General features: G+C 38.6%; 1 protein-coding gene across 1 annotated transcript in view; it reads right to left on the minus strand.

Annotated features, from left to right (window-relative positions):
- LOC133664282 (dual 3',5'-cyclic-AMP and -GMP phosphodiesterase 11A-like) overlaps positions 1-16,760 on the minus strand; it is a 129,557-nt gene that overhangs the window by 13,708 nt on the left and 99,089 nt on the right. The window contains exons 13-14 of the mRNA XM_062068794.1: positions 14,680-14,789; positions 13,407-13,497 (exon numbers count right to left, since the gene is read on the minus strand). Of these exons, the coding sequence (XP_061924778.1) occupies positions 13,407-13,497; positions 14,680-14,789 (201 nt within the window). The remainder of the gene's footprint in view (positions 1-13,406; positions 13,498-14,679; positions 14,790-16,760) is intronic.

Genomic DNA, 16,760 nt, shown 5'->3' on the forward strand with positions numbered 1-16,760 from the left:
GCCGACATTAGGGATGCACTTAAGAGTCCGACAGAAGTGACGTTAAAAGCTGCATTTTATTGTCATCCATTTCATTTGATTGGTTTACTTTCTCAACTCTCTCAAGTCTGTAATTGCAGTCATCACTTAAAGTGATCACCACACAGCAGCATCATTCATAAAGAACTCGTGACGTTCTCCTGAAGGGAAGGGTGGCACTAATAAGCAAAGCAAGAAGGATGGGAGTGTTAGAAAGCACACAATGGGATGAAGTGACATGATCGCAACTTGAGCCTCGTCTTATCTTTGAATTAGCTACACTATTCATTTATATGCTAATAGGAAAGCTCTAGTTCAACAGCAGTGTAGTAAGAGGAACTATTATGATATTCCAAGCAAACATTTGTCAGCTTAGTTTGTTGTCAGCACCAGGATAATGAAGCAGCCGCAACCTCTGCGACTAAGCCTTTGCTGCTCAACTGCTCCTGCAAACCGTCTTTAATTACATCTTTGCAAAAAACCCAACCACCTGCTAAAATGTCTCTCTCGCTCTCAACCAATTCCCATTAAATCTATTGCCTCAGTAATTGCATTGATTTGAGGGCAGCATGTATTTGTTTACTTGCTTCACATATTACAGTTGCTGCATGTTTGCTCTCCTGTGCAAACACCATTAAGCTTTTCTAATTTTTGTGCATGAAAGAGAGATGTAACTATATAAAAAAACTACAAACACAATGTCACAGCAAATTATTTATGTCTTATATCCACAACGATGCACCAAATTGATTCAACTGCAAAGTAAGGAAATCAAATTACCATCAATATCAGCATTATTATGATCATTGCTTACTACTAGTGTTGGGCCGATACATATTGTGGGCATGATAGAAAAATGTCTATTGTGCAATTTCTATTTTTATCGTTTCAAGCGATAGGCTGTATTTTGCCAGGGGCATTACACTACAGGCGTTTCTCACTCTTTCTTGTCTCTCCCTCTCACAGAGACATAAAACAAGCGCACCTTCTTACATACGTAACATACTGTCGCGCGTGCAACGTCATACGCTCCCGCGGAGCCGAGAGGTAGCGGTATTGGGTAACGTTAGCTGTGGTGCTAGCGGAGCGGTGCGAGTGGTAATACGAGAGAAAGAAGGTGCGAATCTGGTAACAAATGAAGGAAGAAGAATTAATTCCCAAGAAAAACAGCACAGGGTCCATCGTCTGGCGGTGGTTTGGCTTCAAGCGGGAAGATGTTGAACAGACAACCGTAATACGTCAAGTATGCGGCAAAAGCGTTGCTACAAAAAGTAGCAGCACTACTAATGTGTAGCTTTTGAAAAGTCACCCGCTAGAGAATGATGAGTGCTTGAAACTCTGCATGTCAACATCTCGGCCAGCGCCACACCAACAAAATGCACTGACCCAATTGAGCCTGGCGTCTTCCATTTCCACATCAACACTGTATGAAACAAATAGTCAACAACAGAAGGAGATAACGTCCACAGTAACCTACCACATAGCGAAGGACATACACTATTTGATTTCCTATTATGCAGCTCATTTTTATTTGACAGTTATTGAAATATCTTGTGACATCATGCGCACAAAAGTGCACTTTTTTTGTTTTAAACTATTGTAGTGGCATTCGGTACAAAACGTGCACTTTCATTTAGTGGTGTTTTGATATGTCATCTTAGTGACATCATGCACAAAAGTGCACTAATAGCTTGTTTTGAAACGACATGAATGTTTGTGCCACTGCTTAATAACTGTTTAATAGATACAGTTTTGCTAAATTGACTTAGTTGTGATTTCCCTCTATGCATGAAAGTTTAAAATGAGCATATATTAATGTAGTATGAACAAGAATGTTTTAATGTAGACACAGAATCATCATACAGCTGTGATTATATGCATCAAGTGTTCATTCAAGGCTAAGGCAAAATATCGAGATATATATCGTGTATCGTGACATGGCCTAAAAATATTGAGATATTAATAAAAGGCCATATCGCCCAGCCCTACTTACTACTATTTAGAATTGTTCAATCAATCATCACACATCTTTTTCCTTAGAAGCATGACTGACACATGTATGAAGTAATTGGACACAATGGTCATTATAGAATAACTGACACATGTATGAAGTAATTGGACACAATGGTCATTATAGAATAACTGACACATGTATGAAGTAATTGGATACAATGGTCATTATAGAATAACTAAATGGAAAGACATATAAAGTTGGTCCCCTCCATTGCAACAGATTACACTCTTCTGAGACGACCATAGAGTGTATCTGTGGGAATTTTGTCAGTTTCTGACAATCATTTATTTATTTATTACTTTAATATTACTTTTTCATTATTATATTTACTAGGGGTGTAACGGTACGTGTATTTGTATTGAACCGTTTCGGTACGGGGGTTCCGGTTCAGTTCGGAGGTGTACCGAACGAGTTTCCACACGGACATATTAAGTAGCAGCTAACGGGCTACGATAGACTAACCATACGTCCTCTTTTCACCGGACATGTCCTCTTTTGCGGAGCTGTCAGGGCGGAGTTTCTTAAATGCCTTAAATGTCCGGCATTTTGAGTTAGGGTTGCGTGTATTTTTAATGTACGTTCAGGGTTAAGAAGGGGTTAAAAACAAAACAAATTGTGCGTGCAGCAGCATTCGTGAGAGAGGGGCAGAGACAGAGAGAGCGAGAGAGTTATGATAAACGCGCATGCGTTGCCAGGCTCTGCTTTTTATCCATAGAATTATCAGATTACATTTTTTATTATCTATAGCAGGTGTCAAAAGTGGGCCATTTGCGGCCCACAGCTAATGTTTTAAAGGCCCACGGCACATTCTAAAAATACTATTAAAATAAACAAAAACATAACAAAAGTGAAGTAAAAAAGCTTAAAGGTTAAATGTAATTTAGAAAAAGTTGCAATGTTGACTAATAAAACAAAGCTGTATTTTTCTCTTTCAAACTGTCATTGCTCAAAACATAATATTGAATCAAAATCAATGTTATTATGAATTATTGACCTATCCAAGGTTCTGATTACTTCACATCAAATATTCCACTAAGAAAAATATTTTTGGTGGAAGATTTTGCAAATTTGGTAAATAAATAATCCAAAAATGTATATTTTGTTGTTTTCTTACTGTACCGAAAATGAACCGAACCGTGACCTCTAAACCGAGGTACGTACCGAACCGAAATTTGTGTGTATCGTTACACCCCTAATATTTACCTTTCTTTGTGGAATGGCTGGAAGGAAGCACATGGTTCTACTGCATTAAAGCAGAGAGTGTGGCATCCTTTTTCATAGACATTTAGGCCCTGTCTATGTAGTGGAAAGTCCAAAGCTTAAGCAGGCAACAAAAGTAGTTTAGTACAACAAATTTATTTACCCATTATCAGAAGTGCAGGTTGAATTGAAAACTACTAATACTACTACTACTATTACTATTACTACGACTAACACTGTCCTTGTGAGAGGGACAGAGGGGGGAGGTGAGTTTGGATTGGGTCAAGTTTGAGCGTGTTGAGGTTTTATTTAATTGATATGATCAATCCGGTACAAGGATTAAGGAACGTAATGAATTAGATTGACAATTGCAGTGGTTGGCGGAAGCAACCCCAACCTCAAAGGAGGATGCCAATTCAGTAATTAAATGTTTTGTGAATGATCTAATATCCCGACATGGTTTCCCCAAAAAGATTAGGTCAAACAACGGCACCCATTTTAAGAAAACAGGTTATCATCTTCAGTCACAAGATCAGCACTTCTCAGGACCAGCAGCTTCCTAGGAAGGCGGAAAGACCATGAGACCAAAATGGTATGTTTGCAAAATGTAGAATTTGTGTGCCAGTTCCTCTGTGCAGATTTGAGGATGAAAGCAGCCACCCCAGATTCCCTTGCACTCGCCAAGAGGGGCACGGTCAAAGCCAATCCAGGACCAACACCCGATACCTGACTGGAAGGAACCGAGACGGGAGACAACACCTTGCCAGCGATGACGAGAACGACTAAGGTTGCCAACCAATATGTGTCTGTCGGGACTCCAGCAGCTGTGGAAGGAGGTGTCGGGAGTGCCGAAGCGGCAAGGAGGCCTTGAAGCAAGCCAAGGGTCTGGACCAAAGCCCCAACGCCCCATACTTTTTCTCAGCTTTCCCCAATTTTGGCCAGCACGGACATGCCACTGCACAGTCTGCCAAATGGACTGGGCCACACCCCAAGAAGAGACAGAGACAGACTGTTTGAGTGGATCTCTTTCTTCACCAAGGCAGCCAAAAGCCCAACGAGGTGTCGGCAGGCCACCAGCCTGAGGCATCACCGAGCCATCTATACGAGCACTAATCGAACATGGACTCATACGAAATTCAGTTGTGTGTTCAAAATCAATTGGTAATTAACGATATTGGTAACTACATTCATTGCAAATGCCGGGAAAAATATTTTTGCAAATGTCTTACAGTCATAAGTCTATATACATTCATCTAATTATGTTCATGATCAAAGTATTTGTTATTCCTTTACTAAATCAAAGGGTAGGCCACTAATTGTGTTCTGTGAGATGGTTTTACTGCAGGCTGGTAACAGCGATCGCTCTGAAGGAGGGTCATAGACGGAATTTTTGCCTCGTATAAAAACATTGAGGTTTTTGCCTCTATCTGTGGTAGAGATTTAAGTTAGTGGTCTACATCAGAAATTGTTTTGGTCCAGGGTCTTAGGACCCTGGAAGGAGGGTATGTCGTAGAATTTCTGACCTTTTGACCTATATTTCTTGTCTATTGAGAATGTCTGCTCATTTTCAATTCTCTTCTATTTTGTGCCATTGAATGGACCAGTTGTGGGACAAAGGTGAATATGGAGTTATGCCAACCTGTCTACAGAATGTTTAGATTTTCCAAATATGACTAAGAGATACGAGGTTGTTTTGGAACAGACAAACCAAACCAAAACAATCATGACGCACGAGATAAAAAAACAGTGACGCACAAGAGACATATAAAAAATGGCAGAAGACCGGGACTCGAGAGTGATTTTGGCTTGTGTGTGTCTTGTTTGCTCCGGAGTACATGTGGTCTGTCTGCACGGACAACTCAATTCAACCTGCACTTCTGATAATGGGTAAATAAATTTGTTGTACTAAACTACTTTTGTTGCCTGCTTAAGCTTCGGACAATCCACTACACAAATTGACGCCAATTTGTGTAGTGGTTTTATTTATAAGTAAGCTTCGGACAATCCACTACACAAATTGACGGCAATTTGTGTAGTGGATTGTCCGAAGCTTAAGCAGGCAACAAAAGTAGTTTAGTACAACAAATTTATTTACCCATTATCAGAAGTGCAGGTTGAATTGAGTTGTCCGTGCAGACAGACCACATGTACTCCGGAGCAAACAAGACACACACAAGCCAAAATCACTCTCGAGTCCCGGTCTTCTGCCATTTTTTATACGTCTCTTGTGCGTCACTGTTTTTTATCTCGTGCGTCATGATTGTTTTGTTTTGGTTTGTCTGTTCCAAAACAACCTCGTATCTCTTAGTCATATTTGGAAAATCTAAACATTCTGTAGACAGGTTGGCATAACTCCATATTTACCTTTGTCCCACAACTGGTCCATTCAATGGCACAAAATAGAAGATAATTGAAAATGAGCAGACATTCTTAATAGACAAGAAATATAGGTCAAAAGGTCAGAAATTCTACGACTTTTACATTAAGCCGGATAACCCCTTAAACAAATAATTATTTAGCCTAAGCCCCGTTTCAGCCACACTAAACCATCGTTTAAGGTTCCCTCCTTGGATAATTTTTTATACGGGTATTACGGGTCTATTTCTTGAAGCTCTGCCTTTTAGCTTTGTATGGACTCATATAATACCTTAAGAGAAAGTGATTGCAGCTATTTGGGATACAACACTTCTCAGACAGCAAGAGAACTTTCGAATGTCCAGGTCAGCTGTGATTCTACTTACGGAAAAACTTTGTCCATTTGTCGGAGGAGAGACAACGAGAGTGTGGGCTCCCGTGGATGTGATAAAAAAAGGTAGCGTGTGCTTTGTATTACCTGGCCGTCGAGGGAAGACTACGGAAACATTGAATGCATTTGGACTGGCAAAGCAGACTGTATCAGTTATTGTCCGCCATGGATGTTGCGGACTCAACGTCTAGGTCCAGAGTATATAAAGTCACCAAAAACGAATGGACAATGAAGGTGAAGGCAAAAGAGTGAGGAGTGTCCTGACCAGATATCTAGATCCCGAGATTGACTGATGTAAAATGTTCTTAATCACATTGTTTCCTTTCACGTGTCTAATAAAGATTTGATTAATTTATGATGGCTCAGGTGTGATTCATTACAATAGGGCCACACAGCACACTGGATTCCAGTTAATTGAAATACCACAACACTGGATATTGTTCAGATAAGTTAAATTTAAGAACTTGCACACAAAGCAACACTGGAGGGGACTATGACGTGCGCATTTTCTGCGGACGGACGGAGGGTGGGAGAGGGTCTTAAACGACCATTGTGTGTGTGTGGACAAGGATAAGGTTAGGTGGGATTTATCCTAGCTAACCTTAGCCGGTAGAAGGGGCCTTAGACATGTGTTTGAGGTGAGGGCCCAAGTGTTGTCCACACCAATCCCATCCAAGTATGCCTTTTATGGAACTTGGTACAGAAAAGGTCCAAAACATCTTTGTAAGATGAAGAATTAAGACTCAAATGGGAACTAATCTTGTTTAATTTCTGTTTGGTGATTTGATTTAGGTCGTTTTTTCTTCATGTGCAAAATAGGTGTCACAATAGTGTCTATTATTTGTACATAGTGTAGTCTTTTTAGTGTGCAATATGTACGCTCCTTGTGTTAGAGCAGGGGTGTCAAACTAATTTTAGGTCAGGGGCCGCATGGAGGAAAATCTGTGCACACGCGGGCCGGACTATTAAAATCATGGAATTAAAACTAAAAAATAAAGACAACTTCAGAGTGTTTTCTTTGTCTTACTTTGGCCAAATATAGAACAAACGCATTCTGAAAATATGACAATAAAAATATATTAAAAAAATACCGGCAACGGTAAAGTTTAGATCCATGAAGGAAAGAAGAAAGTGAATGAATGTTTAGAACTGAATACATTTACATATGCATAACAATTTGTTTTCTTTTGTATTCTTTTTTTTAATGAATTAAGTAATGTTTATGACAACCTTTTTCCAAAACACAATATAGAATGTGGGATATAACAGGATATTGCATACATTTATCATTTGTTTTCAAACCGCTTACAAAAAAGTGAGATCCCAAAAATTTACTTTGGGACCCCATTTTTATGACTAGATAGGGTCCCTGGAACCCCATTTTGAAAATTCCTAGTGCCAAGTTCATGATAGTTAACAATCTATGATAATGCCCATCAATTTTGATTTGTCTACTTGTTGTATGGGCTCACCGGCTATGGATAAGTTAAGTCTAGGTGTAGAAACACATTTATGTCACGACCCAAAAACACTAGTTAGCTTTGCATATATTTAAGGCAATTTTTTTTGTTTTAGGCGCTATTCAAAGCAGAGGGTAAGTCATTAGCAAACATTGACTTACAGTATTTTAATTTGCCAATGAGCCTGATTTTACTGCGGCCGCTTTGGCATAATCTCTCTGTCTCATTAAATTCTCAAGAGGGAAATTCATCAATAAGGCGGTTTTAGTGTGAGCTTTGAACCTTTTAACAGGTGCGTGTCTATTATGGTGTTTTTGCAACTGCATCAATTTTTTTACTCAGAATTTTCAACTAACTTTAAGTGTTTTGACAGGAAGATTATTTGTGACATGTACATTTTCAAAATGTGCTTTTTCTACATTGGGAATTACAAAGTATTACAAAGAAAACAATCTGACGTTCCCGACACTTCAGTTTTGACCAAAAAATGTTTAATTTCCCGACTAACGATTGTGATCATAGCTACAGGATAGCTTGCAAACATATTGGACTTCAACTCTGCCCTGGACGCAGTGGCCCCATTCGAACAGACACGCACCAAACCAATGACGCAGCCGTGGCTGAACGAGACCACCCGCCAGCTCAGACGTGCCTGTCCACGCACTGAGCAGAAGTGGAAAAAAAGACAGTCTAGTAGATTATCAAAGGGCTGACAAAGTAGCAAAAAGCACCCATTTTTCTAATCTTGTGTCTAACAATAGCCACAAACCACAGGTGCAATTTAACACTTTGAACTCGCTTATTAATCCACTGAAGTCAAACAGTGTGGTGCCTTCCTCTACTCTCTGCGAACAAATTTTGACATTTTTCACAGAGAAAATGTCAATAATTAGACTGTCCATTCCCGCTGCTGTAGTCTCAGTGGAAACATGTCTTAATTCCTTCGAGTGTTTTGAGCCCTTACTTAAAAACATAAGTTCATAAAACCCTCTGCATGTCCACTGGACATTATCCCATGTCGGCTTTTTAAAAATGTTTTTAACTCTATTGAGCCTTGTATTATATATTATAATATCTAGTAAATTCTTCCCTGAGGTGTGGATTTTCCCCAACCTCCTGAAAACATGTTGTGGTCCAGCCACTAATTAAAATGAATAACCTTGACCCCAATATTTTATCAAATTTTAGACCAATTACAAAGTTGCCATTTTTATCCAAGGTCCTAGAGAAGCGTGTTTATGATCAACTTCTTTCTTATCTTAACTCAAATGATTCAAATGACTCAAATTTTCAGTCTGGTTTTGAATTTTATTGATTGATTGATTGAGACGTTTATTGACGTCTTAAAGAATTGAATCCATGTAATGCTTTAAAAAGGCAAATGGATGGCACAAAAAGCCAAAAGGCTTGTTTCCATTGTGGTCCATATTCATCACATTTGATACATTCAATAATAAAAGATATATAACCTGTAACATGCATATAAAAAAAATACGTAAAAAATTGATAAATTATGTACATATTAGGGGTGTGGGGAAAAATCGATTGAAATTCGAATCGCGATTCTCACATTGTGCGATTCAGAATCGATTCTCTTTTTTTTTTTAAACGATTTTTTCATTTATTTATTTTATTTTATTTTATTATTTTTTTATTAATCAATCCAACAAAACAATACACAGCAATACCATAACAATGCAATCCAATTCCAAAACCAAACCCGACCCAGCAACACTCAGAACTGCAATAAACAGAGCAATTGAGAGGAGACACTAACACGACACCAAAAGTAGTGAAACAAAAATTAATATTACCAACAACAGTATCAATATTAGTTACAATTTAACATAGCAGTGATTAAAAATCCCTCATTGACATTATCATTAGACATTTTTGAAAAAAATAAAAATAAAACAATAGTGTCACAGTGGCTTACACTTGCATCGCATTTCATAAGCTTGACAACACACTGTGTCCAATATTTTCACAAAGATAAAATAAGTCATATTTTTGGTTCATTTAATAGTTAAAACAAATTTACATTATTGCAATCAGTTGATAAAACATTGTCCTTTACAATTATAAAAGCTTTTTAAAAAATCTACTACTCTGCTTGCATGTCAGCAGACTGGGGTAGATCCTGCTGAAATCCTATGTATTGAATGAATAGAGAATCCTTTTGAATCGGGAAAAAAATCGTTTTTGAATTGAGAATCGTGTTGATTTGAAAAAAAATCGATTTTTAATCGAATCGTGACCCCAAGAATTGATATTGAATCGAATCGTGGGACACCCAAAGATTCACAGCCCTAGTACATATACATAGTATACATGTCAGGTGATTTGAAAAACAATATATACAAAAAATGGGGGGGGGGGGGGGGCGGGGGGGGTATATACACACTATGTACATGACTATGCAAATGTTGACTCCAAGAGTGTGCAAAACAGAATGAGAAAATATATATACACTATAACCACATATAAATATGTATACACTATAACCACATATAAATATATATACACTATAACCACATATAAATATATATACACTATAACCACCAGTGTTGGGACTAACACGTTACAAAGTAACGCGTTACTGTAACGCCGTTAGTTTCGGCGGTAACTAGTAATCTAACGCGTTATTTTTTATATTCAGTAACTCAGTTACCGTTACTACATGATGCGTTACTGCTTTATTTTACGTTATTTTTTATGTAGTATCGGTTAGAAACAGAAAATCTGAGTGTGTTTTATTGGAGCGCTGCAGTGTCGTCCTTCTGATTCTTCTTGTGTCACAAGCCAGAGAAGAGAGACGCGCACTCTGTGTGTGGGTCTGGGAGGGAGAGGGGGCCGGGGGGTTTGTCTGATCATGGCGGAGCTGCACTCGAGTCTGTTAACATGGAGATATTCTCACTACTTTTCTTTTGTCGAGCACAAAGAAAATAACATTTTAGTTAAATGTAAGTTGTGTCTTGGATCAAAGATCCCATCTACTGCCCAAAACAGCAATTAAAATCTGCTGAAACAGCTAAAAAAGCATCATGCTTCGACGAAGCTAGTAAAGAGAGACACAGACTCCGATGCCACTTCCCCTACACCACCACCACTTAAGGATTAACTCTGCCTCTGCTCATCATTCAGCACTGAAGGTACACACACTCTGTCAATTCTCTTATATACTCTTTCATTCTAGACTTCTAGAGAGTTTGATTATCACATCACTCTAAATGTATGGACTATAAAGTTGACAAACATAAAGAGGGATCCTAGTGGGCCAGGCCAATCTTTCCTTCCCTCTAAACTAAAACTGAGGAAATGTGTAGTGATCTGGGCTTCAGAAATGATTTTGTTTCAGAATTCCTTGAGAAAAAAACGTCTGGTTAGGCTTTGTGTATGTAAAGTTAAAGTTAAAGTACTTCCTTGGTTTACAGCTATGTTGTTATTATACTGTTTGTTACTTATGTATGTTATGTTGCAGCTATTTAAAATACTTTTGTCAATTTGTTCTGGCCTGAAATACATTTTCCCTTTGAAACATATCTTTGTCTTTGTGTGTTGTATGTAGACCACATTGCTTAGCAGAGTTCAGTGGTGCAAATGCATGTCAAGTTGATCAACAGATTGTATTATTCTCCAGTGCAATAACAGTACTGAAATGAAGGCTAAAAGGGCATTAATGGGAGCTTTAAAAAAATAGAAGAAAAAAAGAAGTAACTAAATAGTTACTTTTCACAGTAACACATTACTTTTTGGTGTATGTAACTGAGTTAGCAACTGAGTTACTTTTGAAATAAAGTAACTAGTAACTGTAACTAGTTTCTGGTTTTCAGTAACTAACCCAACACTGATAACCACATATAAATATATATACACTATAACCACATATAAATATATATACACTATAACCACATATAAACCTGTTTGATGCTTCGAAGAGTTGCTGGGGATCAATTTTGGTTCAGATCAGGTAGAGGTTGAGATTTTATGGCAGGTTTAAAATTTAGTAGAGAAGTTCGAATTTTAAGGTCTGTTGGTAGTGCATTCCACTGTGTGGTGGCAAAATAGTAGAATGCATTTTTTTCCAATGAGAGTCTTGAATTTGGGGGTTAAATCACAATATAGCACAGAAACTGCCCTTTTAAGAGTTTTTAATGACCTGCTTTTAGCAGTGGACTCAGGTCTGCAGTTCTTGTGCTTTTAGATTTGACTGCTGCTTTTCATACGGTAGACCACAGCATTATTTTACCTCGCCTTGAGTCTTGTGTGGGTATTAAGGGTACAGCTCTAAAATGGTTCCAGTCATTTTTTGACCAGCAAGAGATTTTCTGTAAACGTAGGCCAATACTCCACCTCTCATTCTGCCCTTAAGTATGGTGTACCCCAAGGTTCAATTTTGGCACCTGTCATGCTTGCCCTGGTTGCTGTTTTTTAAAAAAGCAAAAATGTCTCTTTTCACTGTTTGGCAGGTGATTTTCAAACAGTAAGCAATACGCAGGTTTCCATGACTACTCTGCGGAACTGTTTGCATGATGTACAAGAATGGTTGGGGGCCATTTTTTTATACTTAAAGAAAAATAAAACAGAAATGGTCGTATTTGGTCAAACAAACCTGCTGCAAGGACATGACAGTGCTATTGGTCCTCATATTGACACTCATCAGCAAGGAGCCTTGGAGTCACTTTTGACAGCTTGCTTAAACTGGACAGACAAACCAGCTCTGTCATTAAATAAGCTAAGACTCCTTGCAAAAATAAAACAGTATCTTCCACCGGCTGACCAAAAACCAGACTCAAAACCAGAGGAGATAGAGACTTCTCAGTGGCAGTGCCTAGACTGTGGAACAACCTTCCAGTCTCTAAACCATTGAGGTTAATCTAGGTTAAAAACATAATTTTACTCCCTGGCGTTCAAATCCAGTTAGGCAGAATATCTTGGTCGTTTACATTTTTTGTTTTATACATTTTTCATTTATTTATTACATTTTAGTATTTTAGGTGATGTATTCTGCACTTCTTTTAAGGTATATTTTACTATTGTATTTTATTCATCCTTTTGTGTTACAATGTAAATGTGACACGACGTGGTCTTTTTTTGTTTCAAGTTGTTTCTTATGTCTGTGCAGCACTTTGGCCAACTGGGGTTGTTTTTAAATGTGCTATGTAAATAAATAAACTGAACCGAACTTTATTGCAACATACTGTATATCGGTGTTTTGGAAAACATTCAAAGAGGAAATGGATCAGTTTACACGACAGAATCCTCATTTATGTATTTAACATGTGTTTACTTACTTATGGTATATCATTTCTTTATTATTTATTTATTCACTGTTCTATAACAAACAGAGAACAAGGAAATGGGGGGAAAAATGCTATAATATGAAAAGGGGTAGGATTACTCTTCCTACTCCTTTTCAGACGTGCTGTCATGAAACAACTGGAAATATGTGATGCATTACATTGTATCGTATGCATGTTCAAAATAAACTAGAACTGAACTGAACTGAACATGTCTCCTGAGCTAAAATTTTTACACCCGTGGTAGAGAAATCTGTAGATGTCAGTTCTCATTGTGCCATGTCTAAAATCATTTCTGTGTCGGCCTCCAAAGACATTTTAGCCAGATCCACAGGCACACGGGTACCGTAGTAATGATCCTCGCTTGTACTTTGAAAATGAAAACTCAGTTTTGGTCTGTTTTTCTGGTTTTTGTTTCGTGGGTTTTTAATTTTTGCATTTTATAATGAAACCAATCGTTTTTTTGGGGGGCCTTTTCCATTAATGAAAAGAAAGCTCAATGACCAAAACATACACTGACCAGTTTATATGAGCCCCATGTGCACAGCTTTGTGCTGCAGAAATGCAGCTGTGTGCACTCATTAGCATGAACAGAACATCTGGAGCTTGACTTTGCGACCAAGAGAACAAAACAACAAGAACAGCGGAACAAAAGAAAGATGGCTCACCTCGCTTTGCAGGATCATGACAGCATGGTTGAAGTGGTGGTGCTCGAGTGTAGCTGAGGTGCCATAAAGCAGCGCGAGAGCTGAGCCCGTCCTGGCATGTGCATATCCAAAACACGCGCACACACACACACGCACACAAACACGCACACACACAAACAAACAAACAAAAAAATTATAATCAGCATCCAACATTGCTTTCCCTGTGGTTGTTGGAACTCATTCAACATTCACTGGAGACACATCAGCCAAACTACACTTAAACTGATGTTATTAGTTTGGTTTGGTATAAAATCCCTCTGACTGCCTACAAAATAGGTACGCCAGCACAATACAAAAGCTACATCAACAATTCTCCCCCTACAGCCGTTCATTTTATATATTACTTGCCCTCATTAGGGTCACGGCTGAGCTGCAGCTTATCCCTGTCAGTCAATCAGTGGCACATGTAGACAAACAAACATTCACTGTGGACAGTTTACAGTTGTCAATTAATCTAGCTATGATTAATTGACAACTGTAATGAGCATGTCTCATGACACATTATCAGTATGTAATATTGTCTGCATGTCTGATAGTTGTTTGTGTGCCGTTATATACCACAGCAAACGTTACCCAGCTTGCAAAGATTGTAATAAATCCACTAGAAGAAGACGGCCTGACGTTTCTTTTAACTTGGACAGCACTTTCTATCGATGACATGAAAGATCGAATAACAAGCCACATCTTGGAGCGCGTTTGGGAGGAATTCTCATATCGTGCTGCCGGTGGTGGCCATATTGAGCATTTGTCAAGCATGAAATAAATACTCAAAGTTATGTACGACACATGAGTTCAAGCTAGGTTTTCTATTGTTTTTCGTTTTTTGAAATATTGAGTGATCATTTTGGCGTAATCTTTTTGGAATCAACCTGTATATTCCCCTTTTTTGTGAATACACACAACCGGCACCAGGCACATTTTTTTTTCTCAATGTGGCCCCCCCGAGTCAAAATAATTTCCCAGGTCTGCTTTGTAGTCTCTCAGTCCACTAGAAATTGGAATGATTTTAAAATTGGTTCCTACGTTGTCTATAATCAATAACTAAGATAAGCAAACAAAGAAATTTACGGTAGCACAAATGTCACTGTTTGTCTCAAGACTCTTGTGGAGTAGACATTTATGTAAGTCTTACACAACTTGTCACTTGACTCTTGCTGAGCTGCTGCAGGTGGCAAAACACAAACAAAGTATGTAGGAGGCTGTGCGCTTGGCAGAGACGGTAGGAGACACTTACTTCGCCTGGAAAGCGTTGTTGGTGCCCCGGTGGTCCAAGTCGTGACACACGCAGCCCACTATAAGAGCTAAGATCTCTACTTCTGTCAGAGTCTCCTGAAAGCCGGCCGTCTGATTGGAAAATAAGAAAGCAAACACGCACACTCAGCGTTTGTTACTACCTTAAGCTCGGGCATTGACATTGTTCAAAAATGGAAAGCGCTCCAAACATGAGAATGGAGTTTACATGACTTGGAGGAATGAGTTCAGGAGGGTATGTGCTGAGTGAGTCACTATAGAACATTGTGGAGATAGCGGAACTAATAGAAAGGCCTGCAGCCAGCTCATTACAACATTACAACATACAGAGAGGCACAGCATAGTTTAGGCTCCTTCAGGAATTTGCAATGTTGCGATTGCGCCAAACCACGCAAATTCACCCAATCCCCGCCAATTTGGCGAGACCCCGCAACATTGTCCGAAGTCTGCAACTTCACACCACTTTTTGGCCATCGCCGTCATTTTCGCCAAACAAATTTGTCTCTGAGCAGCACTTAAACACACACCGTCTATTCCAGTGTTTTTCAACCAGTGTGCTGTGAGATACAGTCTGGTGTGCTGTGGGAGATTATATAATTTCACGTAATTGGGTTAAAAATATTTTTTGTAAACCAGTAATTATAATCCGCATATGTGCCGTTGTTGAGTGTCTGTGCTGTCTAGAGCTCGGCAGAGTAACCGTGTTATACTCTTCCATATCAGGAGGTGGCAGCAGGTAGCTAATTGCTTTGTAGATGTCGGGAACATTGTTTGTCGTGATCACAATATGCAGACGACAGCGGGAGGCAGCTTGCAGGTAAAAAATTATCCAATGCTTAAACCAAAAATCAACAAAAGGCGAGTGCCGCTAAGAAAAGGCATTGAAGCTTAGGGATGGCTATGCAGAATAAAACTAAAACTGAACTGGCTGCAAAGTAAACAAAAATAGAATGCTGGACAACAGCAAAGACTTACAGCGTGTGGAGCAGACGGCGTCCACAAAGTACATCCGTACATGACAATCAACAATGTCCCCACAAAGAAGGATAGCATCCGCACAACTTAAATAGTCTTGATTGCAAAGCAGTTGCGGGGGAATAGCATTTGAGGAAGACATGAAACTGTTACAGGAAAATACCAACAAAACAGGAAAAGCCAACAAAGTAGGAGCGCAAAGACAAGAACTAAAACACTACACACAGGAAAACAGCAAAAAAACTTGAAATAAGTAAACAGTCAACAGTACACTTACTTTGAGACAAGAGCTATAGTGATGCATGCTTGGTTATGGTTTAAATTCATATCCAACAATTGCGAGAACAACTTTTTATTGTCAATATCGGCTACTGAGTTTAATTTTGTTTTCTGCTGATGGTGTGCCTTACAATTTTGTCAATGAAAAAAATGTGCCTTGGCTCAGAAAAGGTTGAAAAACACTGGTCTATTCAAAACTTGTTTGTTTCTTGTGTAGACAAACGTGTAACAATACATCAACTCTTTATTCAGCACAATTGTTAGCTCAGACCTACTTCCGGTTCCTGTTTACAGTGCTAAGCTTTCTGGGTAATGAAACATTTACTTCCTAGTTTACATTGATTTCAGTTTTATTTATTCAAAAAGGATTTTAATTTGCAAGGCTGACCTCGCAAAGAGGCAACATTTTATGTTAGAGATGTTGAAGTGTGATGATAATCCCTCATTGTCTCTCATTTACCAACAAGAATTACTGCTATAGATCGCTCTCATTAGTTCACAAGCGCTCCGAATGTGCGTGTGTAAATTTGCAGGAACATAAATGAATGTTTAAGATGGACAAACACCTTTCAAGCGTAAAATATACATGGAGAATGTCTGCAACTTGTGGACGACAAAGCAGAAAGAGGACAATAGAGAAGCCTTTGTTGATGTTTCTTTATTTAAGTATAATTATTAATATTATTAGTTATTAATTAAAGCAGTATAGTAATTTTTTGTTTTCATTGACGTATCATTAAATTGACATAGACAACATGGTGAGAGGACAACCCTTTAGGTTGTTATGAAGTTAAAGGCCTACTGGAATGA

The sequence above is a fragment of the Entelurus aequoreus genome, linkage group LG14 (genome assembly GCF_033978785.1).
Source record: "Entelurus aequoreus isolate RoL-2023_Sb linkage group LG14, RoL_Eaeq_v1.1, whole genome shotgun sequence".
In the NCBI taxonomy this organism is placed as follows: domain Eukaryota; kingdom Metazoa; phylum Chordata; class Actinopteri; order Syngnathiformes; family Syngnathidae; genus Entelurus; species Entelurus aequoreus.